General features: G+C 43.7%; 2 protein-coding genes and 1 long non-coding RNA gene across 4 annotated transcripts in view; all 3 read left to right on the forward strand.

Annotated features, from left to right (window-relative positions):
- The window catches only part of LOC137433649 (epsin-3-like), a 40,575-nt gene extending 28,975 nt beyond the window's left edge, over positions 1 to 11,600 (forward strand). The window contains exons 9-10 of the mRNA XM_078786183.1: positions 11,179 to 11,301; positions 11,482 to 11,600. Coding sequence (XP_078642309.1) covers positions 11,179 to 11,301; positions 11,482 to 11,600 — 242 coding nt within the window. The remainder of the gene's footprint in view (positions 1 to 11,178; positions 11,302 to 11,481) is intronic.
- Positions 1 to 21,247, forward strand: part of LOC137434339 (growth arrest-specific protein 7) — a 517,476-nt gene that overhangs the window by 230,555 nt on the left and 265,674 nt on the right. The gene's annotated exons all lie outside the window — the stretch shown is intronic.
- Positions 17,487 to 20,656, forward strand: LOC144894129 (uncharacterized). Its single transcript, XR_013624838.1, has 2 exons — positions 17,487 to 17,732; positions 19,380 to 20,656. It is a non-coding gene; the product is annotated as an uncharacterized LOC144894129 (long non-coding RNA).

Raw genomic sequence — 21,247 nt, forward strand, 5'->3', positions numbered from 1 at the left:
AATCAGCCTGCTCCCAATTATCAGCAAAGTCATGGAATCCATCATTGCTTCGGATATGAAATCTTTCCTCTTCGCCAATGGCTTGATCTCTGATCATCAATTTGGTTTCAGACCAGGTCACTCTACTCTGGCCATGCTGCTTCTGCTGTCTCAACAATGGATGGAGGTCCTCAATGCCAAACAGGAAATCAGAGCTGTCTCCCTTGACATATCACGTGCCTTCGATACGGTCTGGCACCCAGCTCTGCTCACCAAACTCTCCTCCTATGGTATCCATGGAAATCTCCATTCATGGCTTGCGGACTTCCTCTCTGGTCGTAGTCAACGTGTGGCCCTGAATGGATTTCTCTCATCTCCCCCTTCCTGTTCAGGCTGGAGTTCCCCAAGGCAGTGTGCTGGGCCCTGTGCTTTTTCTGGTCTTTATCAATGATCTCTCTGACTCTCTGGAAAATCCTCTCTATCTCTTTGCTGATGACTCCACTCTCTGCCGCTCCAATTCCTCTTCCCTCAGATCGGCAGTCTGCAGCCTCCTCACTCTCTGAAGACCTGGACAAAATCACAGACTGGTCAAACAAGTGGAACATGTCTTTCAATCCTGACAAATCTCACTCTCTTACTATGTCTCTCCGAAAGGATCGACTGGACAACCCTCCCATCTACTTTCTCAATAATCCTCTCCAAGAAGTTCTGTTGCTCAAGCTTTTGGGTCTCACTATCTGCCATGATCTTTCTTGGGAAAACCACATTTCCAAGCTGGCCTCCAAAGCCAGTCGCCGACTGGGCATCCTCCGTCGTGCGAAGTCCTTCCTCGGCACACCTGAGCTCCTCACCACATACAAGGCTTTCATCCGCAGCTCAATGGAATACTGTTCTCCCCTATGGGCTGGTGCTCCTGCCTCACACCTGGCTCGGCTTCACGCTGTTGAATCCAAAGCTTTCAAAATCATTGGAATCTCCCACGATGAAGCTATCTCTGAGGGCCTTTCACTCACTCACCGCAGGCAGGTAGGTGGTCTTTCTGTCTTCTACCGACTCCTCTCCGGCCTTGCTCCCCCAGCTCTCTCTGTGCTCTGTCCCCCAAATATTCCTACAGGTCGCACAAGATCTGCCAGCAACCCTCTGATGGTTAAACTGCCGAAATCTCGGCTCTCTGCTCACCTTCACTCTTTCATTCCTCTTTTCTCCCGCCTCTGGAACAAACTCCCACATTCCCTTCAATCCCACTCCTCCCTCCAGGTCTTTAAAACAGCTGTTCACCACCATCTCTTATCTTCCCCCATCCAAAACCTCGATCTTTTCTACCCCCACTAATTCACCCCAGATCCACCTTGTTTGAAATTCCAACTTCTTTCCTGGAAGTCCTGGCAGTGTCCATATGTTTATACCTCTCCCACCCCCCCCCCCCCACCTTCACATGCCTCCCCCCCAAAGCCCTCTCCCTCCCACAGATCTCTCGATGTCTCCATGTCTCTCGGTCCCTGCTCTCAAATGTTGTGTTTGTGTCCTTCCCCCTCTCTCCACATCTTGTCTACCGCTCCCGATGTTATTTGTTTTATGTGTCTGTTTGTCTTTCTGTGTGATTAATGTTCGCTCTTTCACGAGCCTCGATCTTGTATACAAAAAAAGAAGAAGAAAAAAGAGATCAAGGCATTGGAGAAGAGGAAGGATTTGATATCCGAAGCAATGATGGATTCCATGACTTTACTGATAATTGGAAGCAGGCTGATTGGTTTGTAGTTGCAAGGATCTGTTTTTGCACCTTTTTTGTGTAAAGCGGTAATGTTTGCTGATTTCCAAGATGCTGGCAAATGACCTTGAGCAAAAGCGAGGGTGAAAAGAACAGAGAGAGGATGAGATAGAGCGGCAGAGCAGGATTTTCGGACCCGTGGGCTGATGCCGTCTGGTCCAGTTGCAAAATCAGAGTCGAGGTTTGACAGAAACTTCTCCACCTCGTCAGGAGAGAAGGACACAGAGTCCAGGAGCAGTTGGGATCGACTGGGAAAGGTGGGATCAGAGAGAGATGGGGTTGGGACACAAGATTTTGAGGCAAACACAGAGTTGAGGCATTCGGCTTTGTCACTTGCGGTGTTAACTGTGCAGCCATTTGAGGTAAGGGAGGGGATTGAGGGGGAACAAATACCAGAAACGGATTTGACCAGACGCCACCAGGATTTGGAGGAAGGAGACAGGTTTGAGAGTTCAATCTTGAGTGTGGAGAGATAGTGCTTCCTGGCACTCCTGAGGGTAGACACACACTTGTTCCGAGCTTGGTGGAAGGAACTGAGATTGCCTTCAGTTGGATTTGCCTTCCAAGAGGCAAAGGCAAGTTGTTTCACGGCAACTGCCTCACCACAAGATTCAGTGTACCATGGACAGGAGGAAGGGTAAGACAACTGAAGACGAGATGGGATAAATCTGTGCATGAGAGAGAGCAGTTTGCTTTGGAAGAATTCCCAGGAAGAATTTATGTCAGAGGCAGTAGAGATGGTAGATCAGTCCAGATGATTGATGGCTGCTTGCAGACCGTGCCAGTCAGCCTGAGTGAAATGCCAGACTCGTCGGTGCCGAGGAGGCTCTCTGAGAATGGCCAGAGAGATGTCCACTTTAACAAGCACATGATCAGAAGAACCGATTGGAGCAGAAGAAGAGCAGCAGACATTTGCAGGGAAGTTAGTCATAACCAAGTCCAGAAGAGAAGATACTCCATTGACTGAGATCCGGGTTGGGAAATTGACAGATTGTGTCAGTCCCAATGAGTCACAGAAGTCCTTTGCTGAGGTGCCATGGCTGGTGAGAGATGAACCCACACCCAGCCAGCTGGCATGCTGACAGTTGAAGTCGCCACATTTGAGGAAGAGAGAGTTTGGATGAGTTTATAGAAGTTGGTCCATGTTGTCCGACAGCGAAATGTAAATTGAGTCATCACTGTTTGGAGGACGGTACAGAACACATATGAACAAATGGTGTGAGCGGAGAGGAAGCCATAGCCAGAGGTACTCCTGGGGGTGGGGTGGAGAGAGGGCAGTGCAAGGAGAGTGAGGAAGAGAGTTTTTGATAAAGATAGCCACCCCACCACCAGGACGAGGCTCAGGTCTATCATACCGGAGGAGGGAGTAACCAGGAAGAGATATTAAGGAATCAGAGACATCTTGAAGGAGGAAAGTTTCTGTTAAGCAGATCAAGTCTAGATTGTCGGAAGCAACCTGAATGGAGAGATCAATCAGGTTTGAGCGAAGGCCCCGGATGTTTGAGGTCCATACCGTTAATGAGGGGAGAGGGGGAGCATCGGGTGCAGGACAGGGGAGGGGAGGGGTAGGGTCAGATGAAGGATGAGAGGGGGAGGTAGGAAGAGCAGTTGATAGTGTGGCAGAGATTACAGAAGAGTTACAAGAAAGGGAAGGATGAGGAGGACGAAAGGTTTGATGGTGATGGGATGAGGCACAGTGAGGGGTTGTTTGAGGGGGGGCAGAGGACGTTCGAAGGGGGCAAGTGGGGAGTTTCGGAGGGGAGGGGAAAGGGGGGAGTTTAGGAGGGGAGGGGAAAGGGGGGAGATTTGGAGGGGAGGGGCAAGGGGGGAGATTTGGAGGGGAGGGGCAAGGGGAATGTTTAGAAAGTGGATGATTAATGAAAGATGAATATTTATAACAAATTGGGTTTGTTGTGATTTTCAAGTTAGCGATCCGTTTAAGAACGATGGAGGAGGGATGGAATGAATGATAATTTAGAGCATGTAGTGAGAAAGAATTATAAGAGATTGAATATTTTTTTGAAATGCAACGAGTTGGAGGGAATTGAATGGAGCCTTTTAAATAGGAAGAAAAACAGCGTGTTGTAATAAACCACTGAATAAAACACTGAAGGGGAAAGTTTAAACATATTTAAAGAGAACCGTGAAGAACAATCTTATATTCACAAAATTACCAACGGGGAGAGGGAGCCGAGAGGGACACCACGAGTCACTTGAACAGGGCAGAAGGTGGAAGGCAAGGGGATAATGGGGGCGGGGCGGGACAGCGCACATGGACAGAGGCGCACGATGGAACAAAAGCACATGAGGAAAAAGGGAAATAATTATTTTTGGGGGGGGGGGTGGGGGGGAAAGGGGGTTACAACGTTAGATAAAGAGTAGATGCTTGGTGAAGTTTGGGGGTGAAGGGAAAATCAAAAAACCTAGCAAAACAGCGAAGGAAGGAACAACCTTCGACGGGGGAAGCCTGAGGCTGCAAGGCCTCGCTCGCGACGCGGCAAACAAACGACTAATTTATGAAAGATAAACACTGAGAAACTTCCAAGGGGCACACTATATGTTCACACACCGGAAGTTAATTACAGTTTCGACAAAATACAATTGTGAACAGACTTAACTTTGAAAACGTGGAGACCGTGTGGAGCTTCGAAAATCCCTGCCGTCGTCTCCAAGATCTCACGAGATCTACCGCTTTAAAAATGCTTTAAAAATAACTTGCTTTAAAAATGGTACATCCTTGCTTGATGCTCACCATTTAAAAGGATAGAGCCATAAGTTGGCAATGCTATAGTATAGGCTTTGATGGCCCTAATGGCCTTTTCCTGTGTTTAAGTTTCCTGTAAGGGAACATATATATTCTTATTACTCGCAAAGAGCCCATCCTTACGGATAGGAGGAATGGACTTGGGAGAGTAGGTGTTTACCATAGCGCTGCTGTAAAACACACAAACATTTTCCCTCTGGGATAGTGTGGGGTAAATAGCCAGGTAAAAGACAAGGTAAGATTGGGGATAGATAGGATAAAGGGATAGGTAAAATAAACCGATTGAATTGAAAACCGTGGGGATAATTGTACAGTGTGAGCCGGTATTTTTAGTTGCATCTTTTTTACAGTGCCATCATGAGCGATCCAGACTGTGCAAACATCCAATAGAAATTAAAGATGTGAGAGTCTCAATCACAATGTACAATGAAGCGTGAACCAGCCCCGGAAAACAAAGGATATTTTGTAACAAGTTGTTGTCGTTGTTGTTGTTGTTTGTGCCCTCCTTCCATATAGTTTTATATGTCTTTATATTTCTTCATTATCATTCTATATATAATTAATAAAGTGTCTGTTTGTATATTTGTTTGTGAGTTTTACTGTGGCGCTCCAAGTCCTGCCTCCTCCTCCTCGCGCTCTTAGGGATAGATTGGATCCTTATTGTAATAAAAACGTTGCCGAGACCGAGTGGTTATAAGGTTGCTGACTTGTAAGCTCACGGATGTGGTTTGATTCCAGACAAAGCCAAGTTCAAAATGTATTTCTTCTTGGGTGCGAAAAAGTGTTACACACGCACAGACCTGGCTATATGATTTACAAATTTTTTACGGCGTAGCCCATAGGGCAAAGCAGTCTAGAAACAGTGTTTGTCCATCCATATGTATGTATGTATGTATGTATGTATGTATGTATGTATGTATGTATGTATGTCTGTCCCCTCAAACGTATACCAATCAGAGCTGAGGATCTGATCACATGACAAGGTGATGTGATTACGTCTGATGTCATTACGGCTGACTCCACACTCCAGCACTTTGATTCCAATGTCGTTCAGGCCGAACATATTGTCGAACCTGTCATATATCACAATCGCCATGCTCTACCTTGACGTTTTTCATTCAGTGTGAAACACAAACAAACTGATTGTTAAAATGATCCTCAAATATTGAAAGCATAGACGTTGCGGTTCTTCCAACGACAGTACGTATAGGCCTTAGGCTTCATGACTTCATGCCTCACCTTCAGGCCGCTTTGGGCAAATTAACCCAGGTTTCTTAATGCAGTAGTGTTGTTTTCGAAATAGTAATAATAATAGCGTTAATACTAATAATATAGCAAATATAATCATAACACTGCAATCCCTTTGTCGTTATTGCAAAGTTTCTAGATTGAAGCGATGTATGGTTCATGAATCAATGTTAAGCAGTGTACGGTACAAATGACGCGGAAGTAAGGAATTAGCCTCGGTTTTTTTTTTAGTAATATCATTTTCAGAATAAGGATAACATAATGTTAATATTATAGTAAATCTAATTGCAACACTAATCCCTTCGTAGTGACTGCAAAGTTACTGGAGGTTAAAATATATCATCATCTATATATTCTCGCGTGACTCCCCTTCGGTTAAGACCGGGGAAATCACGAATAGCCAAAGCGAGCTTTAACTCCGAGGCGACGATCAAATACGGACTTCACTCTATATGCGTGGGAGGAAGAAAGAAAAGAAGAAGAAGCGGAAACTTTACCTGATGGTCCGTGTGCGCAAGCGTCTTCAACCCTGTGGAAATTAACTCACAAAAACCCGATTTATGGTACAAAAATAAACACGGCTTTATTGCCGGACCCCGATACAAAGAAGCGCGCTGGTAAAGCTAAACCCCCTAGTGAGCGCTCTTACACACAGACTTGCACAACAGACAAATGGGAGGATAAAGTAAAATAAGCGTTGTGTTTGTGGGTGCGGGCTTATCTCCGTCTAGCTGAGGTGTGTCAGGGTTCGTCAGGTCCAGGCACGTCATCCAGGCCCCAAGCATGCAGTCCGGACGCGGCTCCGGTCGGCGGGAACTAGGCCTCGATGCACCCCCGTTCACCAGGCCTTGATAAAACCTCTCACTCACGCGCTGCTGGGCCCACGTACACCTGCTGCGCGGCAAGCCTCGCGTCCCAGTGCGATCGCTCACGAGGTCCCGTGCGTGAATGCCAAGTAAGAGGATCGTTGGCGCTCCAACGTCTTTCCAACGTCCAACAAGCAAGTGTCCAGGGTCAGGGAGCAATGGCGGAGGGCAAGAAAAGAAGAAAGTCCAAGGCAAGCCGAATGTCCAAACGCAAGGGAGCAGTCCAATATGAGAGGGCAGAAGGAAGAGAGCAAAATGCCGGCGAGCGAGTGATTTTACCGGCCGTCCCGTGACGTCAGCCCTCTTTCTCTCCAATCCCTGCCTCACTTCTCGACTCTGCCAATCGGCGGCCTGCTTCTCACTCGCCCCTCCCCCCTGTCAATCACGAGTCCTTCTGGGCGTGGCTACTGCCTGCCTGAGCTCGATGTTTCATTGCCATGGTGTAATACTGCGCGGCCGCTTCCGGTCTGTTCTTCCGGTCAGGTTTTATTAAATGCTATGTGTGGTGCTTTTAATGGTGGGATTCCTAACCTACGTGTCTATGTGTGTTGCCATACGGGACAATGGATAGATCACAGGTTTGACACATGGGGGAAATAGCATAATCCCTACTCTACCTATCACACAATCATCCTTGTATGATCATAGGTATACACTTAATTCGACAAACCGCCTAAACAGATCCCTGACTTACTGTACATCGAAATGGTTCTTCTTCTTCATGTCATCAGAGCACCTACCTATGCAGATCTACCTGGATCTATGTATCCCCCTACCCAAAATTCATAACAATATTAAAGGAGCGGCAGGTTTGTGTCCGGCCGTCACGCTATGTCATAACGTCTATGATGTCATTATGACGGCTGACTCCACCGACCGACATTTAAATTTACTTGTTCACCTGCTCACGACGGGAGTGGCAGGAAGGGTCATTCCTCTTTGGGGTATATAGATTACAGTGGATCTATGGTCGGGTCTCAAGAACATTGGGTGTGTTAATTTACCAAGTTTCTTGTGGAGAGATCGCCAAGTGGTTTAAGCATTTGAGCAAGCACTCCATTCAAAACAGTTAAGGAACGGCTGGCTTGGCAAGCGCTAGCTAGTTTCGTAAAATAAGTTTCGTGTTAAACAGCAGGAAAATTGGGTTGCATTGGTGGTTTTCAAAACAAAACCTTAATTGGTGGGTTTCAAAAGGCCGCAACAAAAAACGTCATTTTAGCAGCAGGAAGGGACATATTATTTACCTAACCCTTGTGGGGTATATAGATTACAGTAGATCTTCACTCAGATCTGTAAATAAAACTTACCTCATGGATGTCAGGATTTCTCCAAATTTCTTTGTTTAATGTTATAAGCGCATTAACGACCGTTTAAAAGCTAATAACATGTGTTTGTGGTTTATCATATTTTACAAGCCCAGCTGCGCTGCTGTTAGACTTTCGGTCTTGTTTGTACGTTATCTAACCTGAGCGTTTTTATATAGTACACAACTTTTCTTGGTTGCTTTATGCAGCTTTCTTTAGCTGGAAGAGCATGGGAGTTAATTAATGGCAATCCTAGCCACCTGGGGTAATTGATTAGATGAGAGCCTGTTGGTTAAATTCCATCCAATTCTGGCTGAGAGACATGATTTGGTCTTTATATATATATATATATATAATATATATATATATATATATATATATATATATATATATATATATATATATATATATATATATATATATATATATATATATATATATATATATATATATATATATATATATATATATATATATATATATTGCGCCCTCCAGAAGTATTGGAAGAGTGAAGTCAAATTTGTTATTATTGCTATACACAATACTATTGAAATTTGGATTTGAAATGAAAAGATGAATATGAGGCAAGAGTACAAATGTCAGCTTTTATTTCTTGGAATTTCTATATACCGGTATATATGTTTTAGCATTGTAGAACAATAGCACTTTTTATATTCAGTTCCCCATTTTTGGTAAGCATAAGTTTTGGAAAAAATGACTGATGGGTGTTTCTTGTTGCATTGATTATTCACACATACAAGAGCTGTGAATGTCTTGTCTTCGTTTTAGCTTTTGATTTTGCCTTGGAAGTCAGTAGGTAAAAACCAAGACAAAGACCAGAGAACTGTCTATGAAAAAAAGCAAGCAATTTGGAAGAAAAGAAAAATTCAATTGGAACCATAGCACAAAATTTGGCATAGCAAATACAACAATTTGGAATATCTTGAAAAAGAAAAACCACTTATCAATAGACAACAGCCAGGTCAGCCAAAGAAAACAACTGCAGTTGATGTCAGAAAAATAATCAGAGCTGTGAAGAAAAACCTTAAAACAACTGTCACCCTTGTACTCTGGAGGACCAACATCCTCCAGAGTACAAGGGTGAAAGTATCACAATGTGCCGTTAACAGAAGACTTGGACAGCAGAATTACAAAGGCTACACCACAAGGTGCAAACCTCTCATCAGCACCAAAAATAGATAGGTCAGATTAGAATTTGCCAAGAAGTACAGAGGTGAGCCAGTGGAGTTCTGGAACAACGTTTTATGAACAGATGAGACCAAGACAAACCATTACCAAAGTAATGTAAAGGTGAAATTGTGGAGAAAGGAAGGACTGTATGTGATCCAAAGCATACTACCACATCTGTGAAGCATGGTGGAGGTAGTGTCATGGCTTGGGCTTGCACGGCTGTCTCTGGAACTAGGTCACTCATCTTTATGGATGGAGGTTGTGTTTTCACCACTGTCCGTCTGTTTGTTTGTGAACAAGATATCTCAAAAAGTTGTGGACGGATTCGGACGAAATTTGGCAGAGAGGTAGCATATGTGACAAGGACGAAATTATTAGATTTTGTTGAAGGTCTGGGTTCGGATCCGGCTGGTAGAATTTTTAAAGTGATTCTTCACCATTGGGAGATAAGGCTAAAACCAACATATAGCAGGATATCTCAAAAAGTTATGGACGGATTTGGATGAAACTTGGTGGACAGGTTGTGTATGTGACAAGAAACTATTCAATTTTGGTAAAGATCTGGATCCCGATCCGGTTAGTAGAATTTTTAAGTGATTCTTCACCATTGGGAGATAGAGCCAAAAACGACATATAGCAGGATATCTCAAAATGTTGTGGACGGATTTGAACAAAACTTGGTGGACAGGTTGGGTGCGTTAAAAGGACGGTTCCATTCGATTTCGGTGAAGATCTGAATATGGATTCGGATATGAGAATTATTTAATTTTTTAAGTGATTCTTCACCATTGGGAGATATGGCCATAATCTACATACAGCAGAATATCTCAAAAAGTTGTGGACGGATGATTTTGATGAAATGTGATTCTGTGTTGTGATTTTCTGGTCTACTCTGGGATACAAAATCTAAACTGTTCACCTGGTGGAGGTATGCTCTCTACTGAGTGCCGTTCTAGTTGATGATGTAACTAATGATGGCAGCAGCAGAATTAATTTAGAAGTGTGCAAAAACATTTTGTCTGCCTAAGCACAAGAAAATGTTTCCAAACTCGATGGGCGGCACTTCACGCAGCAAGACAATGACCCAAAACACACTAACAACACAACCAAGGAGTTCATCGGGGGGAAAAGTGGAAGGTTTTAGACTGGCCAAGTCAATCTCCTCATTTCAATCCAATGGAGCATTTCATGAATGAAGTCAGAAACCCACCAAATCAAACAACAACTGAAAATGGCTGCAGTAGTGGTTTGTCAAAGCATCTCAAAGGAAGATACCAAGAAGTTTGGTGATGTCAATGGGTCACATGGTCGTTGCAGTTATTGCATGCAAGGGATATGCAGCAAAATACTAACTATTATACTACTTTAATTTACTTTAAGTTAATCTGTTCCAATACTTATGCTTACCTAAAATAGGGGGACTGACTGAATATAAAAACTGCTATTGTTCTGCAATGTTTAATATAAAAATATGTATATTTATACATATAACATAGAAATATCACGAAATAAAAGCTGACCTTCTATACTGTTGTCTTGTATTCATCTTTTGATCTCAAATTCATTGACTATATGTAACAATAACAAATTTGGCTTCACTGTTCTAATACTTATGGAGGGCATCATACTAGTTTATTACCAGTCTGATACGTGCTTTTTAAACTTGAACTTTTACAGAGAATGGAATGTTTCTCTGCTTCATGATACCTCCTAGTTGTGTGCATTTATTCCAGGCTGGCTTTGTTCTCGATCTCACGGCTAATTCTGCTCCTCCTGTTGCCTCTATCGTGTCTCCTCGATCGTGTCTCCCAGGGAACGGACAATTGGAGAAGACAGCACAGGGGGACCACGAGGGAAAGACAGTACAGGGGGACCACGAGGGAAAGACAAAGACAGCACATGGGGACCACGAGGGAAAGACAGGGATATGCAGCAACTGTAAAGCTCTTCTGTTAATCCCCTTCACTTGCACCCTCAACCATGTGACATTGTGCTATCACAATTGGTATTTATTTGTATTAACTGAGTTTCATCTTGATATTTTTGGTATGACTTCAGACCATGTGACCCAGGAAAGGAAAACTCCTCCGTGCAGCTGTCCTTCTCAATCTGATGTACCGACATCTGTTCTTTCTTCTGTTGCTGAATCCTGGTCATTGGTTCCAACTGCTCCCAGTTCAGGTTCATTATTTTCTAACAAAATGTAAAAATAACTGTTTCAACCAAAAGTTCACTTCTATACGTCATATGAAGTATGGACACCTTGCCTTGTTTTTTTAAAGTCAGATTGGCACTGTGTAGTCCCTAATGGCTTATTAAATAGGATGGTGATGTTTGACTCTGTTGCACTTATTCTTTCAGAAGCTGCTGTCAGCTTAACAGCTCCGATGACAGACAAACCAGCTCAAGAAGTTACCGTGAAACAACCACCTCCACGGCCCACAACACCTGTTCCTGGTTTGCTATTTCACTTTCAGTAGGAGAGACTGGGGCTGGTTGGAACATTAAAAAAAATATGTCAACCAGAGAGAAACCTTTTGATTTAAAACTTTAGCTGTGAAGTATTTATATGAAAGGGCCACGAATGAGCTACATATCAGCAGTGGACAATAAGGACAATAATTATAAAATAGAATTTCTTTCTGTTCCAACCTACCCCGTATAGGGGCTGGTTGGAACATCATACGACGCAAATTGGAACACGATCTCTAATCATGGAAAAAAAATGCACATGTTATTTTTTTATTGTAGGCCTTTTTATTGTTTCTCTCTTAGAAACAATGGTAGACAATCTAAATTCCTCAAAATTTGAAAGTAATATCGAATAACCGGCATACAATAAGTTTGGCCTACAATTGAACAATATGTTTGTGTTTATCCAATCAATACACAATTGTCATCTCGCCCCAACAGGATATTTACTGGACATTTGTTACATTCTGCGCGACGTTGACAGTTATTTAATTGCCCAAACTCCAAACAGATCATTTATTGGCTCATACAAATGTAGCCCTACATTGGCCCCATTAAAATGTTTGGTACAATTTCTATTTTTTTTTTCCAAATGTTCATAACAAATATACCTGCACATCGTCTCTAGCCTAGTCATAATTATGCTTCATTTAGGCCTATGTTTTAAACACAAAATAATTTTGCATGCGTGCATATCTCCAACACCTCATTTGCTGCACGGATCTTCACATCTGCAGGAGTCCTTGCCCTGGCAGATTTTCACTTATATTTTCTTCTCCTTTCTGGAATTAAATAAGAATAATTGAGATGAATGAATTAGTGAAAGTTTGTGAAAATCGCAACGTATCATAAAGATGAGCGTAAATTTGAGAGGAAATATTGATGGGGTAAGTTTTAACATGACGGGGTTGGTTGGAACATGTTCCAACCTTCCCCAAGGCCAACGTTCCAACCAGCCCCGATGACACTCAGTTTTGGTCAAGTAGAAATTTACCAAAGATGGGCTGAATAGGCAACAATAAACCATTTGTTGTAAGACAAGTATATCAGGATATGTTCCCAAATCAGTGTTGTAAAATATCTTGGAATGTTAAGACAATAGAAAGAAATTGTCATGAAGTGAAACATCTACTCGAACATAGCAAAAATCAACAAACTTCTCCTCTTCGGCTCCCCTGCTTGCCACAGACTTGAAAACAAAATGGCGATGTGCCTTCCTTGTCTATAAATTGCCACTGAAACTATGATGCCATCAGCTAAGAAGCTGATTGGATAATCCCAATGCTTCAACCTACCCCATGTTCCAACCAACCTTGGTCTCCCCTAACTTTGTTTTTGAAATAAAACAACTCTCATTGTGACAGATCGACAACTAATTTTACATTCGTTTTCCTTGGTTTTTCCAGGAACCTCTGTTGAGCAAGATTCAAAAGCTATACAACAAACAACAACATGCATTTTAAGGCCATTTTCCCTGCTAGAGTGGGGGTTAGCCTTGTGGTCCCCATGACAATCTTCTCCTCTTGCTCATTTTTCTGCATCTCTCCTTGTTAACGCCCTTGCCCGCATTTCTTCTTCCACCATCTTTAGCCAAGTCTTTCTCGGTCTTCCCCGTCCTCTACTTCAGTCACTTTCATCCTTCCTCAACACATGACCAAACCATCTCAACGTGTTCCTCTTCACAGCATCAATCACAGGCTCTATTCCCATCATCTTTCGCAATTCATCATTTGTCTTCCTCTCTCTCAACGATACTCCGCACATCCATCGAACCATTCGCATTTCCACCCTTTCCAACCTTCGTTGCTGCTCTACGTTCATTACGCATGTCTCGCTCCCATAAATCATAACACTTCTCACACATGCAGCATACACCTTTCCCTTCAGCTTCAACGACACTACCCTCATCATCAGCATGCCACTCAGTTCCCGAAACGTCTTCCATGCACATCTCACTCGAGCAACCGTTGCCGAGTCTGATCCACCTTCTCCATTCAGCATGTCTCCGAGGTAGCAAAATGTTTTCACACCTTCCAGCTTCATGCCGTCTCCAAGATCCAACTCAACATTTCCTCCATCTGCAGCTCCCTCTGTGCACACCTTACATTGGAATGTAGCTGCCACACTGGTTAATGACCCTCTCAGACCACTACATTTTTGATGAACCCACTCAGCGCACATTGTACATTGAATGGAGTTCACTCCGACACTCTTCCTGCACACAACACAGGGCCACTTCCCAGTTCTTTCCACCTCACCACATGCTTTACCACTTGCCATCACCTTCGTCTTTCCTATATTCACCTTCAGACCTTTTGTCTCCATACATTCCTTCCATTTGTGCATCTTTTCCTTCAGTCCATCCATACTTTCCGCAATCAACACCAGATCATCTGCATACAACAACTCCCACGGTAAACCCTCCTTTACGTTCTGAGCCAGCACCTCCATCACAGCTACAAATAGTAGTGGACTTAGTACCCACACCTGATGCACTCTCACCTTCACCTCAAACTCACCACTGTTCCCGTCCTTCGTCCTTACAACTGTGCGCGCTCTTTTGTACATTGCCATCACTACTCTGATCAACCATTCCTCCACTCCTAACTTCCTCAATGCCCAGGTCAATACTTTGTGTGGAACCCTATCGAATGCTTTCTCCAGATTAACAAACCCAAGAAACAACTTCTTCCTCTTTTCCATGTACTTCTCCTGCAACTGCCTCACAATAAAAAGCACGTCTGTCGTTCCTCTTCCTGGCATAAATCCAAACTGCATTTCGTCGATCTTCACTTTCTTCGTTATCCTCCTCTCCAACACACTTTCCAATACCTTCATTCCATGCTCCAATAACTTTTCCGCTCGGTACGAGCCACACTCCAGAGGGTCACCTTTCCCCTTGTATAGAGGGACGAGGGTACTCAGTTCCCAATCCACTGGAATGCGGCCTTCTTTCACCACCAGATTACAGATCTCTGTCATTCTCTTCACACCCCAACTTCCTGCTGCCTTCAACATATCTCCCACAACTCCCGTCGGCCCTCCCGCTTTTCTACTCTTCATTGCTTTTATCGCTTCCTCAACTTCCTTCTCAGTTATCTTCTCTGCCAGTCCTAAAACTGGGTTACTCTCTATGTTGCCATCCCATTCATTCTCTGTATTCAACAGCATTTCCATATATCTTTTCCATCTTCCTTTAATTCCATCTGGGTCCACAACGATTTGTCCCACTTCATCCTTCAAGCAACTCACCCCCATCACATCACACCTCTCTTTAGCTATCTGCTTTGCAATCCTGAATACTGCTCTCTGACCCTCTTCCGAATCCAAGCGTTCTCCGAACATTTTCCTCCATGCCTCCTGCGCCTTTGCTACCTCTTTCTTTGCAGCTTTCTTGGCTGCCTTATAACTTTCATGCTCTGCTGTTTCTGCTCCCGTACCCTTCGCCTTCTGCCACTCCTTGAAGATTCAGAAGCTATATGGGTATTACTGGAATCAACCACAAAGAGTGGATTAGAGGAAGCCAAGAAAGGATGGCAGATTGGAAACAAACAATTATAAAGAGGAAAGCCCACTAACTTTGATTAGTAAATTCTCTGCTTGATAAGAAACAGAGCTTTTTGGTGGCTCATCAATACAGAATAATGTCCATATTAATATATTTGGGTATGGAGGTAGCTGAGTGGTGGGTAGACAGGATATGTATTCTAGAGGTTTTGGTTTCAACTTTAGCTGAAGCTAACATTGTTAACTAGAACGGCACTCGGTAGAGCGCATATCTCCACCAGGCTGAACAGTTTAGGTTTTGTATCCCACCGATAGGCCAGATCTGCATTTGGACGTTAACCAATATCTAATCAGTTTGGTCTTGTGAGCTACCCAACTTATTCACCAAGTTTTGCCCAAATCCGTCTGTAACAGTGTAGCTCTTCCACGAGCCTCGACTATGTATCCAAAAAAATGGCGTTTTTGGCCCTATCTCTCAGTGATGAAGGAAAATTCTAGTATCCGGAGTATACACCGGAGACAGACTTAAGAAGGCACCACCAGGTTTTAGAGAAAGTAGACACGTTTGAAAGTTCAATCTTGAAGTTGGACAGATGTTGTTTTCTAGCTCGCTATTTTTGCAATGATCAGATTGCCTTCGTTCGGGTTTGCTTTCCATGAAGAGAAGACAAGTTGTTTCAGTGCAATTGCTTCTTCACGGGATTCACCATTCGTAGAAAGAATGGTAGGTAAACTGAAGATGAGATGGGATGAATCTGTGCATAAGAGAGAGTGGGATTCTGTGGAAGAATTCCCAGGCTGAATTAATATCAGGGGCAGTAGATATGGGAGGCCAGTCCTGAAGAGAGATGGCTGCTTGCAGCCCCTGCCAATCTGTCAGAGTGAACTGCCAGACTAGCTGGCACTGAGGCAGTTCTCTGAAAATAGCCAGAGAGATGTTGATTCTCACAAGCACATGAGCATATGAACCAATTGGAGCAGAGGAAGAGCAGGCTAAATTTGCGGAGAACTTTGTCATCAACAAGACCAGAATGGAAGGACTTTCTATTGGGGGAAATCCAGATATCTGCCTGGGTCATAAGGTTCAGAGAAAAAGGCTCTGTCACAAATCTCAAAAGTAAAAATGCTGGAGGACCAACACATTAGGGACATCCTCAAGATTTATGGTCTCCTGAGAACATCGCCTTGTTCGTGATTCAGTGGGCAGAAGTCCTAACAAATCTCTTGAGTGTCAGAGTCAAGAGCTTGGAATTTCACGTGAATCTGTGAGAATAATTCTCATCCGCGATGTGGAATTGTATCCATACAGAATTGACTGCAGCTCATATGCAGAAAAGAGTGACAATGTGCCGGTCGGTGGTTTGCAGCCAGGATGGAAGAAAGGCCTAACTTCCTTGACAATGTCTGCTTTTCTGATGCGGCCCATTCCTTCTTCCTGGGCATGTCAATTCCAAGAACTTACAACTGTGTAATTCCAGGTACAACTGTGTATACTGGGGATTGAGACCTCCTCCCTTGCTTCCCCACCCCCCAATCTAGTGCTCGAGTGACCTCTCCACTCAGAAAAATGCACTAGCTGATAACTCAGATAATCAGTAAACATTGAATCATTGGCACTTTCTTATTTGCGGATGACACAGGCAAGGCATTGACTGTAAATACGAAATGTTACATCCAGGCTTTTGGGAAGTTTTGGAGGGCCAAGGCCATCAAGGGGGTGGGGAGTGGTTCAAGAGAGGACAATGTTTGCAACAGGATGGAGCCAGTCCTCACACCTCAAATGATTCACTGAATGGGCTCAACACGCACTTTGGTAACAGAGTCATCGGTCGAAGACTTGCGGTTGATTGGGCCACACACTCACCAGATATGTCATCAACAGATTTATATCTTCGTGGCTATCTGAAGGACAACGTATACAGAGGAAGGCCACAATCCATTGAAGAATTCATAGCAACAAGTATTGATAAAATTCGCTTAATTCCTACAGCGAAATGCGTCAGAGTGATCAACCATTGTGCCCGTCAAATCTGTAGGAGAAATGCTTGCTGTGCCATGGCAAACATTGGGAGAATGACATTTAAGTACAGTTAAACACAGTCGGCCCTGGCCTATTCAATGTAATCAGTGCCAAATATTGTGATATTTGAGTGATAAATGTAGATTTTATGAACTTACACGTTTTAATTTAGTTTGCAGTAGTAGGTATCAGGGTTGGTTGAAAGATAGTTGAGAGCTTTAGAAGAGGCCAAAACTAAGTTACTCACAATGTACATTTATACTTCGAGGAATAAGGAAGTGAAGTGGTTGACATCTCGTCCTCATTTCCTCCTATATCAGTTGTTATACAACTGGAATCACTCTCTTCCCTTATTCTCTATTTTCAGTTGCAATGGCAGTACTGGATCTACCGAGCACATCACCGGCACCATCACCCTCAATTCAAACCTGCCCTAGCCTTAACCTGCTCGACCTTTCACCACTTACTGATTGCCTGGCCTCAGGTTCAGCAGCCTCGGATGGTCCTGCAAATGCCCCAGCTGCTACGCAGGCAGACCTTTTACTCCTCGATCTGGATCCACAACTGCCTGATGCGCCGAGCCTCATGCCAGCACCAGCCTCGTCCACACCAGGTACATTGTCATGCATAGTGACCAATAGGATGGAAACAGTTATCGTGAACATCTCACTAGCTAACTCCAAACAATGTTACATCCTCCACAGAAAGGTTGGGACATTGGTACCATTGCATGCTCCTTGAAGTTTCTTGAACAGCAGCATGCTTCTAGAAGTTTCTTAAACAGCAGCACGCTTCTAGAAGTTTCTTGAACAGCAGCACATTTCTAGAAGTTTCTTGAACAGCAGCACGCTTCTAGAAGTTTCTAGAACAGCATCACGCTACTAAAAGTTTCTAAAACAGCAGCACACTTCTAGAAGTTTCTAAAACAGCAGCACACTTCTCGAGGTTTCTTTACAGCAGCACGCTTCTAGAAGTTTCTTTAACAGCAGCACGCTTCTAGAAGTTTCTTGAACAGCAGCACGCTTCTAGAAGTTTCTAGAACAGCAGCACGCTTCAAGAAGTTTCTTAAACAACAGCACGCTTCTAGAAGTTTCTTGAACAGCAGCACATTTCTAGAAGTTTCTTGAACAGCAGCACACTTCTAGAAGTTTCTAGAACAGCATCATGCTACTAGAAGTTTCTGAAACAGCAGCACACTTCTAGAAGTTTCTAAAACAGCAGCACACTTCTCGAAGTTTCTTTAACAGCAGCACGCTTCTAGAAGTTTCTTTAACAGCAGCATGCTTCTAGAAGTTTCTTGAACAGCAGCACGCTTCTATAAGTTTCTAGAACAGCAGCACGCTTCTAGAAGTTTCTAAAACAGCAGCACACTTCCAGAAGTTTCTGAAACAGCAGCACACTTCTCGAAGTTTCTATAACAGCAGCATGCTTCTAGAAGTTTCTGTAACAGCAGCATGCTTCTAGAAGTTTCTAGAACAGCAGCATACTTCTAGAAGGTTCAAGAACATTAGCCTGAGTCCCCCGTAGATTGAAAGGAATATGTCGGACACAAGTGACATTGAATTTCACTTTCAAAGGTATCTCAAAAATATTTTTGTATTCACAAGGCACTGGTATTTATTGGTGGGGTTTCCACTTTGCCAGACTCCCTCACATGACTTGGTCAACTGAACACATTGGTCCAATGATGCAAACCTCTGCTGATCGGACAAAAATACAAGTATACGTCCCACAATGTCAGGCCAGGCATCCCAGTGGAGTACAAATGTACGGTACACAGCTTAAGATGTAGGTTTACTGTAAGAGCATTTGCCATTTTGTTGTTGCATGCTTACAAAGCTATGCCATTCCATTGTGATAGGTGTGTTTCCTGGGGTGCTCACTCCAATACCAGCCCATCGTACCAGGCTTGTGGCTTCTTCACTACCAGACATTTCCCATTCCACCATTCCACCAACCATTCCATCGTCTACGGCTTTATTCAGGCTGTTTGAGTCTGACATAGTCATCCTACAGCAGCAGACAATAGGTGTGACAATTTTCTCCATAGCCTAAGGTGATCCAGGTAATGTAAATCCAATGCATAATATTGTGTACAAACGTGAGAATAAGCAAAGACTGTGTTGGTTTGTCTTTTTTTAAATGTCTCCTTAATGAATTTGTGCCAAAATGGATGCACATCTTTCTCCATGAGGTTTGGACACTATAGGAAAGAACATCTGGTGTCTTTTTTTTTTGTTTTTTTTTTGTTTGTTTACAGGACCAGTGCTTTCAGTAGCTACTCCAACTCAACAACCTATCTTCAGTCCAACTGAGGCAGCCCCATCAAATATTACCTCTTCTCATCCATTGATTAACATTGTTCCAGAACGGCCACCATCTCCGAAGCCCCCAAGCCGCCCTGCTTCACCTGCAGCCTTTATAGATAGACCCACATCTCCAGTACCTTCCCATAAGCTACCCCCACCTCGCCCTGTTGCTCCTTGCCGTTCACGCTCTCCTTGCCATCCATCCTCCCCAAAACCAACCCCTCCTGCTGAGAAGGCAGCAGCTGAGTGCTCTGTGGTGGGCCTGGATGAATCTATATCAAACTCCCAAGGCCATTTGTCACCAACACATCCGACACTTGACACGACCAGTGATGCACAGAAAGACTTTAACTCGTCAGCCGGTGAGCTTCAGGCCTCAAAAAATATTGAGAGTATCGGGCAACAGTCGGTCAATGGTGCAGACAACGTGCTATTGCTGTGAAAGATCCATATCGGTCAAATATTGGCGGGAAAAGCAGCCACTCCAGAGGCAAAGGGAAGAGATACCTTTTTCAATATGGCCGACATTTTTCAATCCACAGACATACTAAGGAATTATCTTGTATGGTTGATTCTCTGTAATGTGTTCGAGTATTTATTGTTGCACATTCCCACACGTTTTGGCCCGCGCATAAACTTCTTCCCTCTTTTGGATGTGTTCTTACGCAGACTGTTTCCCTTTGGAGTAGAAAATGCAGATGTCATGACCGCAGGCATGTAACATGTCAGTCCAAACCGCTCTGTTATGAGACTTAGAATTCAAAGCAAGCTAAATTAATTTTCTCAACCTGTAGAGCCTGTCGGTTTCTTGCGCAGCATTTGATGGAAAAGTGCCGTCGCACCAAATGTTAACCAATCCAGCCCTGACTAAGCCATCGGCTCATTGTTGAGCCCAGTCTTGTGTTGTCCTGATGTGGAGTTTTAAGTAAGACACACCAGTAGATCCTTGCCTTGTACGACTAGTCTTTGCATGTATGTGTTGCCATACAGGCAGCCAGCTGTCTATGCATTATGGTTGAAGCCTTTCTTCCTCTTCCTCAAAGTATCTCTCCCAACTTGCACCATACCGTACAAAAGAGGCGGTACCGGCAAGCTCGTCTGTGTTATTGCATCCCAATGGCAAACCTAGTGAAATGTGTTTGAGTCCTTAGTGTGTAAAAGTGGTTGATGACTTCCTGTGTTGCCATATTGGTTACAAAAATGCATGCCGTGCTCAAAATGCCACAAATTTCTGGTGTCTGTTTCTTTCTTTCAAACTCAAGTATTAAAAGCAATATACTTGGATAGATATTAAGGCTCAAAGAAATGTAGAATAACAAGGAACAAAGGGCCAACAGACAAAATGGGGTGAAGGGAAAACAGTCGGACAAGAACGTAAGGATGCACCACAACACTAGAAGAGAAATGGTGGGTGAATTAAGCTCTCAGTGGGTGTAGATGTTGTTGTTGTTATTGTATAGCCCCAGACAATCCACAGCACGGAGACAGCCTATCGATCTCCCATGAGCGACCCAGAGATCCCTCACATCCAGGATGGTGTACCCTTGCCTTCACGAAGTCAGGGCCTCCACAGAGAGAGACAGACAAGAAGGAAAGGGCTGGTCCATGGGGACCGATTAGCTCTCCAACCATGAACGTCCTGCCCTGACGAATCCGGGCAACAGGGAAGAATGGGGAAGATTTGGCCCCCAAACTTGCTTTACGGGTACAACCACCGCAAAAAGGCGTACCCGATAGTTGTAGTGGGTGTAGTAAAGCTCAGAGGTAGAAATGGGAGATATTGACAGGTGTCAAGAGACTTCAGTCCTGGAAGGAAATG

The sequence above is a fragment of the Myxine glutinosa genome, chromosome 10, assembly GCF_964187855.1.
Source record: "Myxine glutinosa chromosome 10, kmMyxGlut1.1, whole genome shotgun sequence".
In the NCBI taxonomy this organism is placed as follows: domain Eukaryota; kingdom Metazoa; phylum Chordata; class Myxini; order Myxiniformes; family Myxinidae; genus Myxine; species Myxine glutinosa.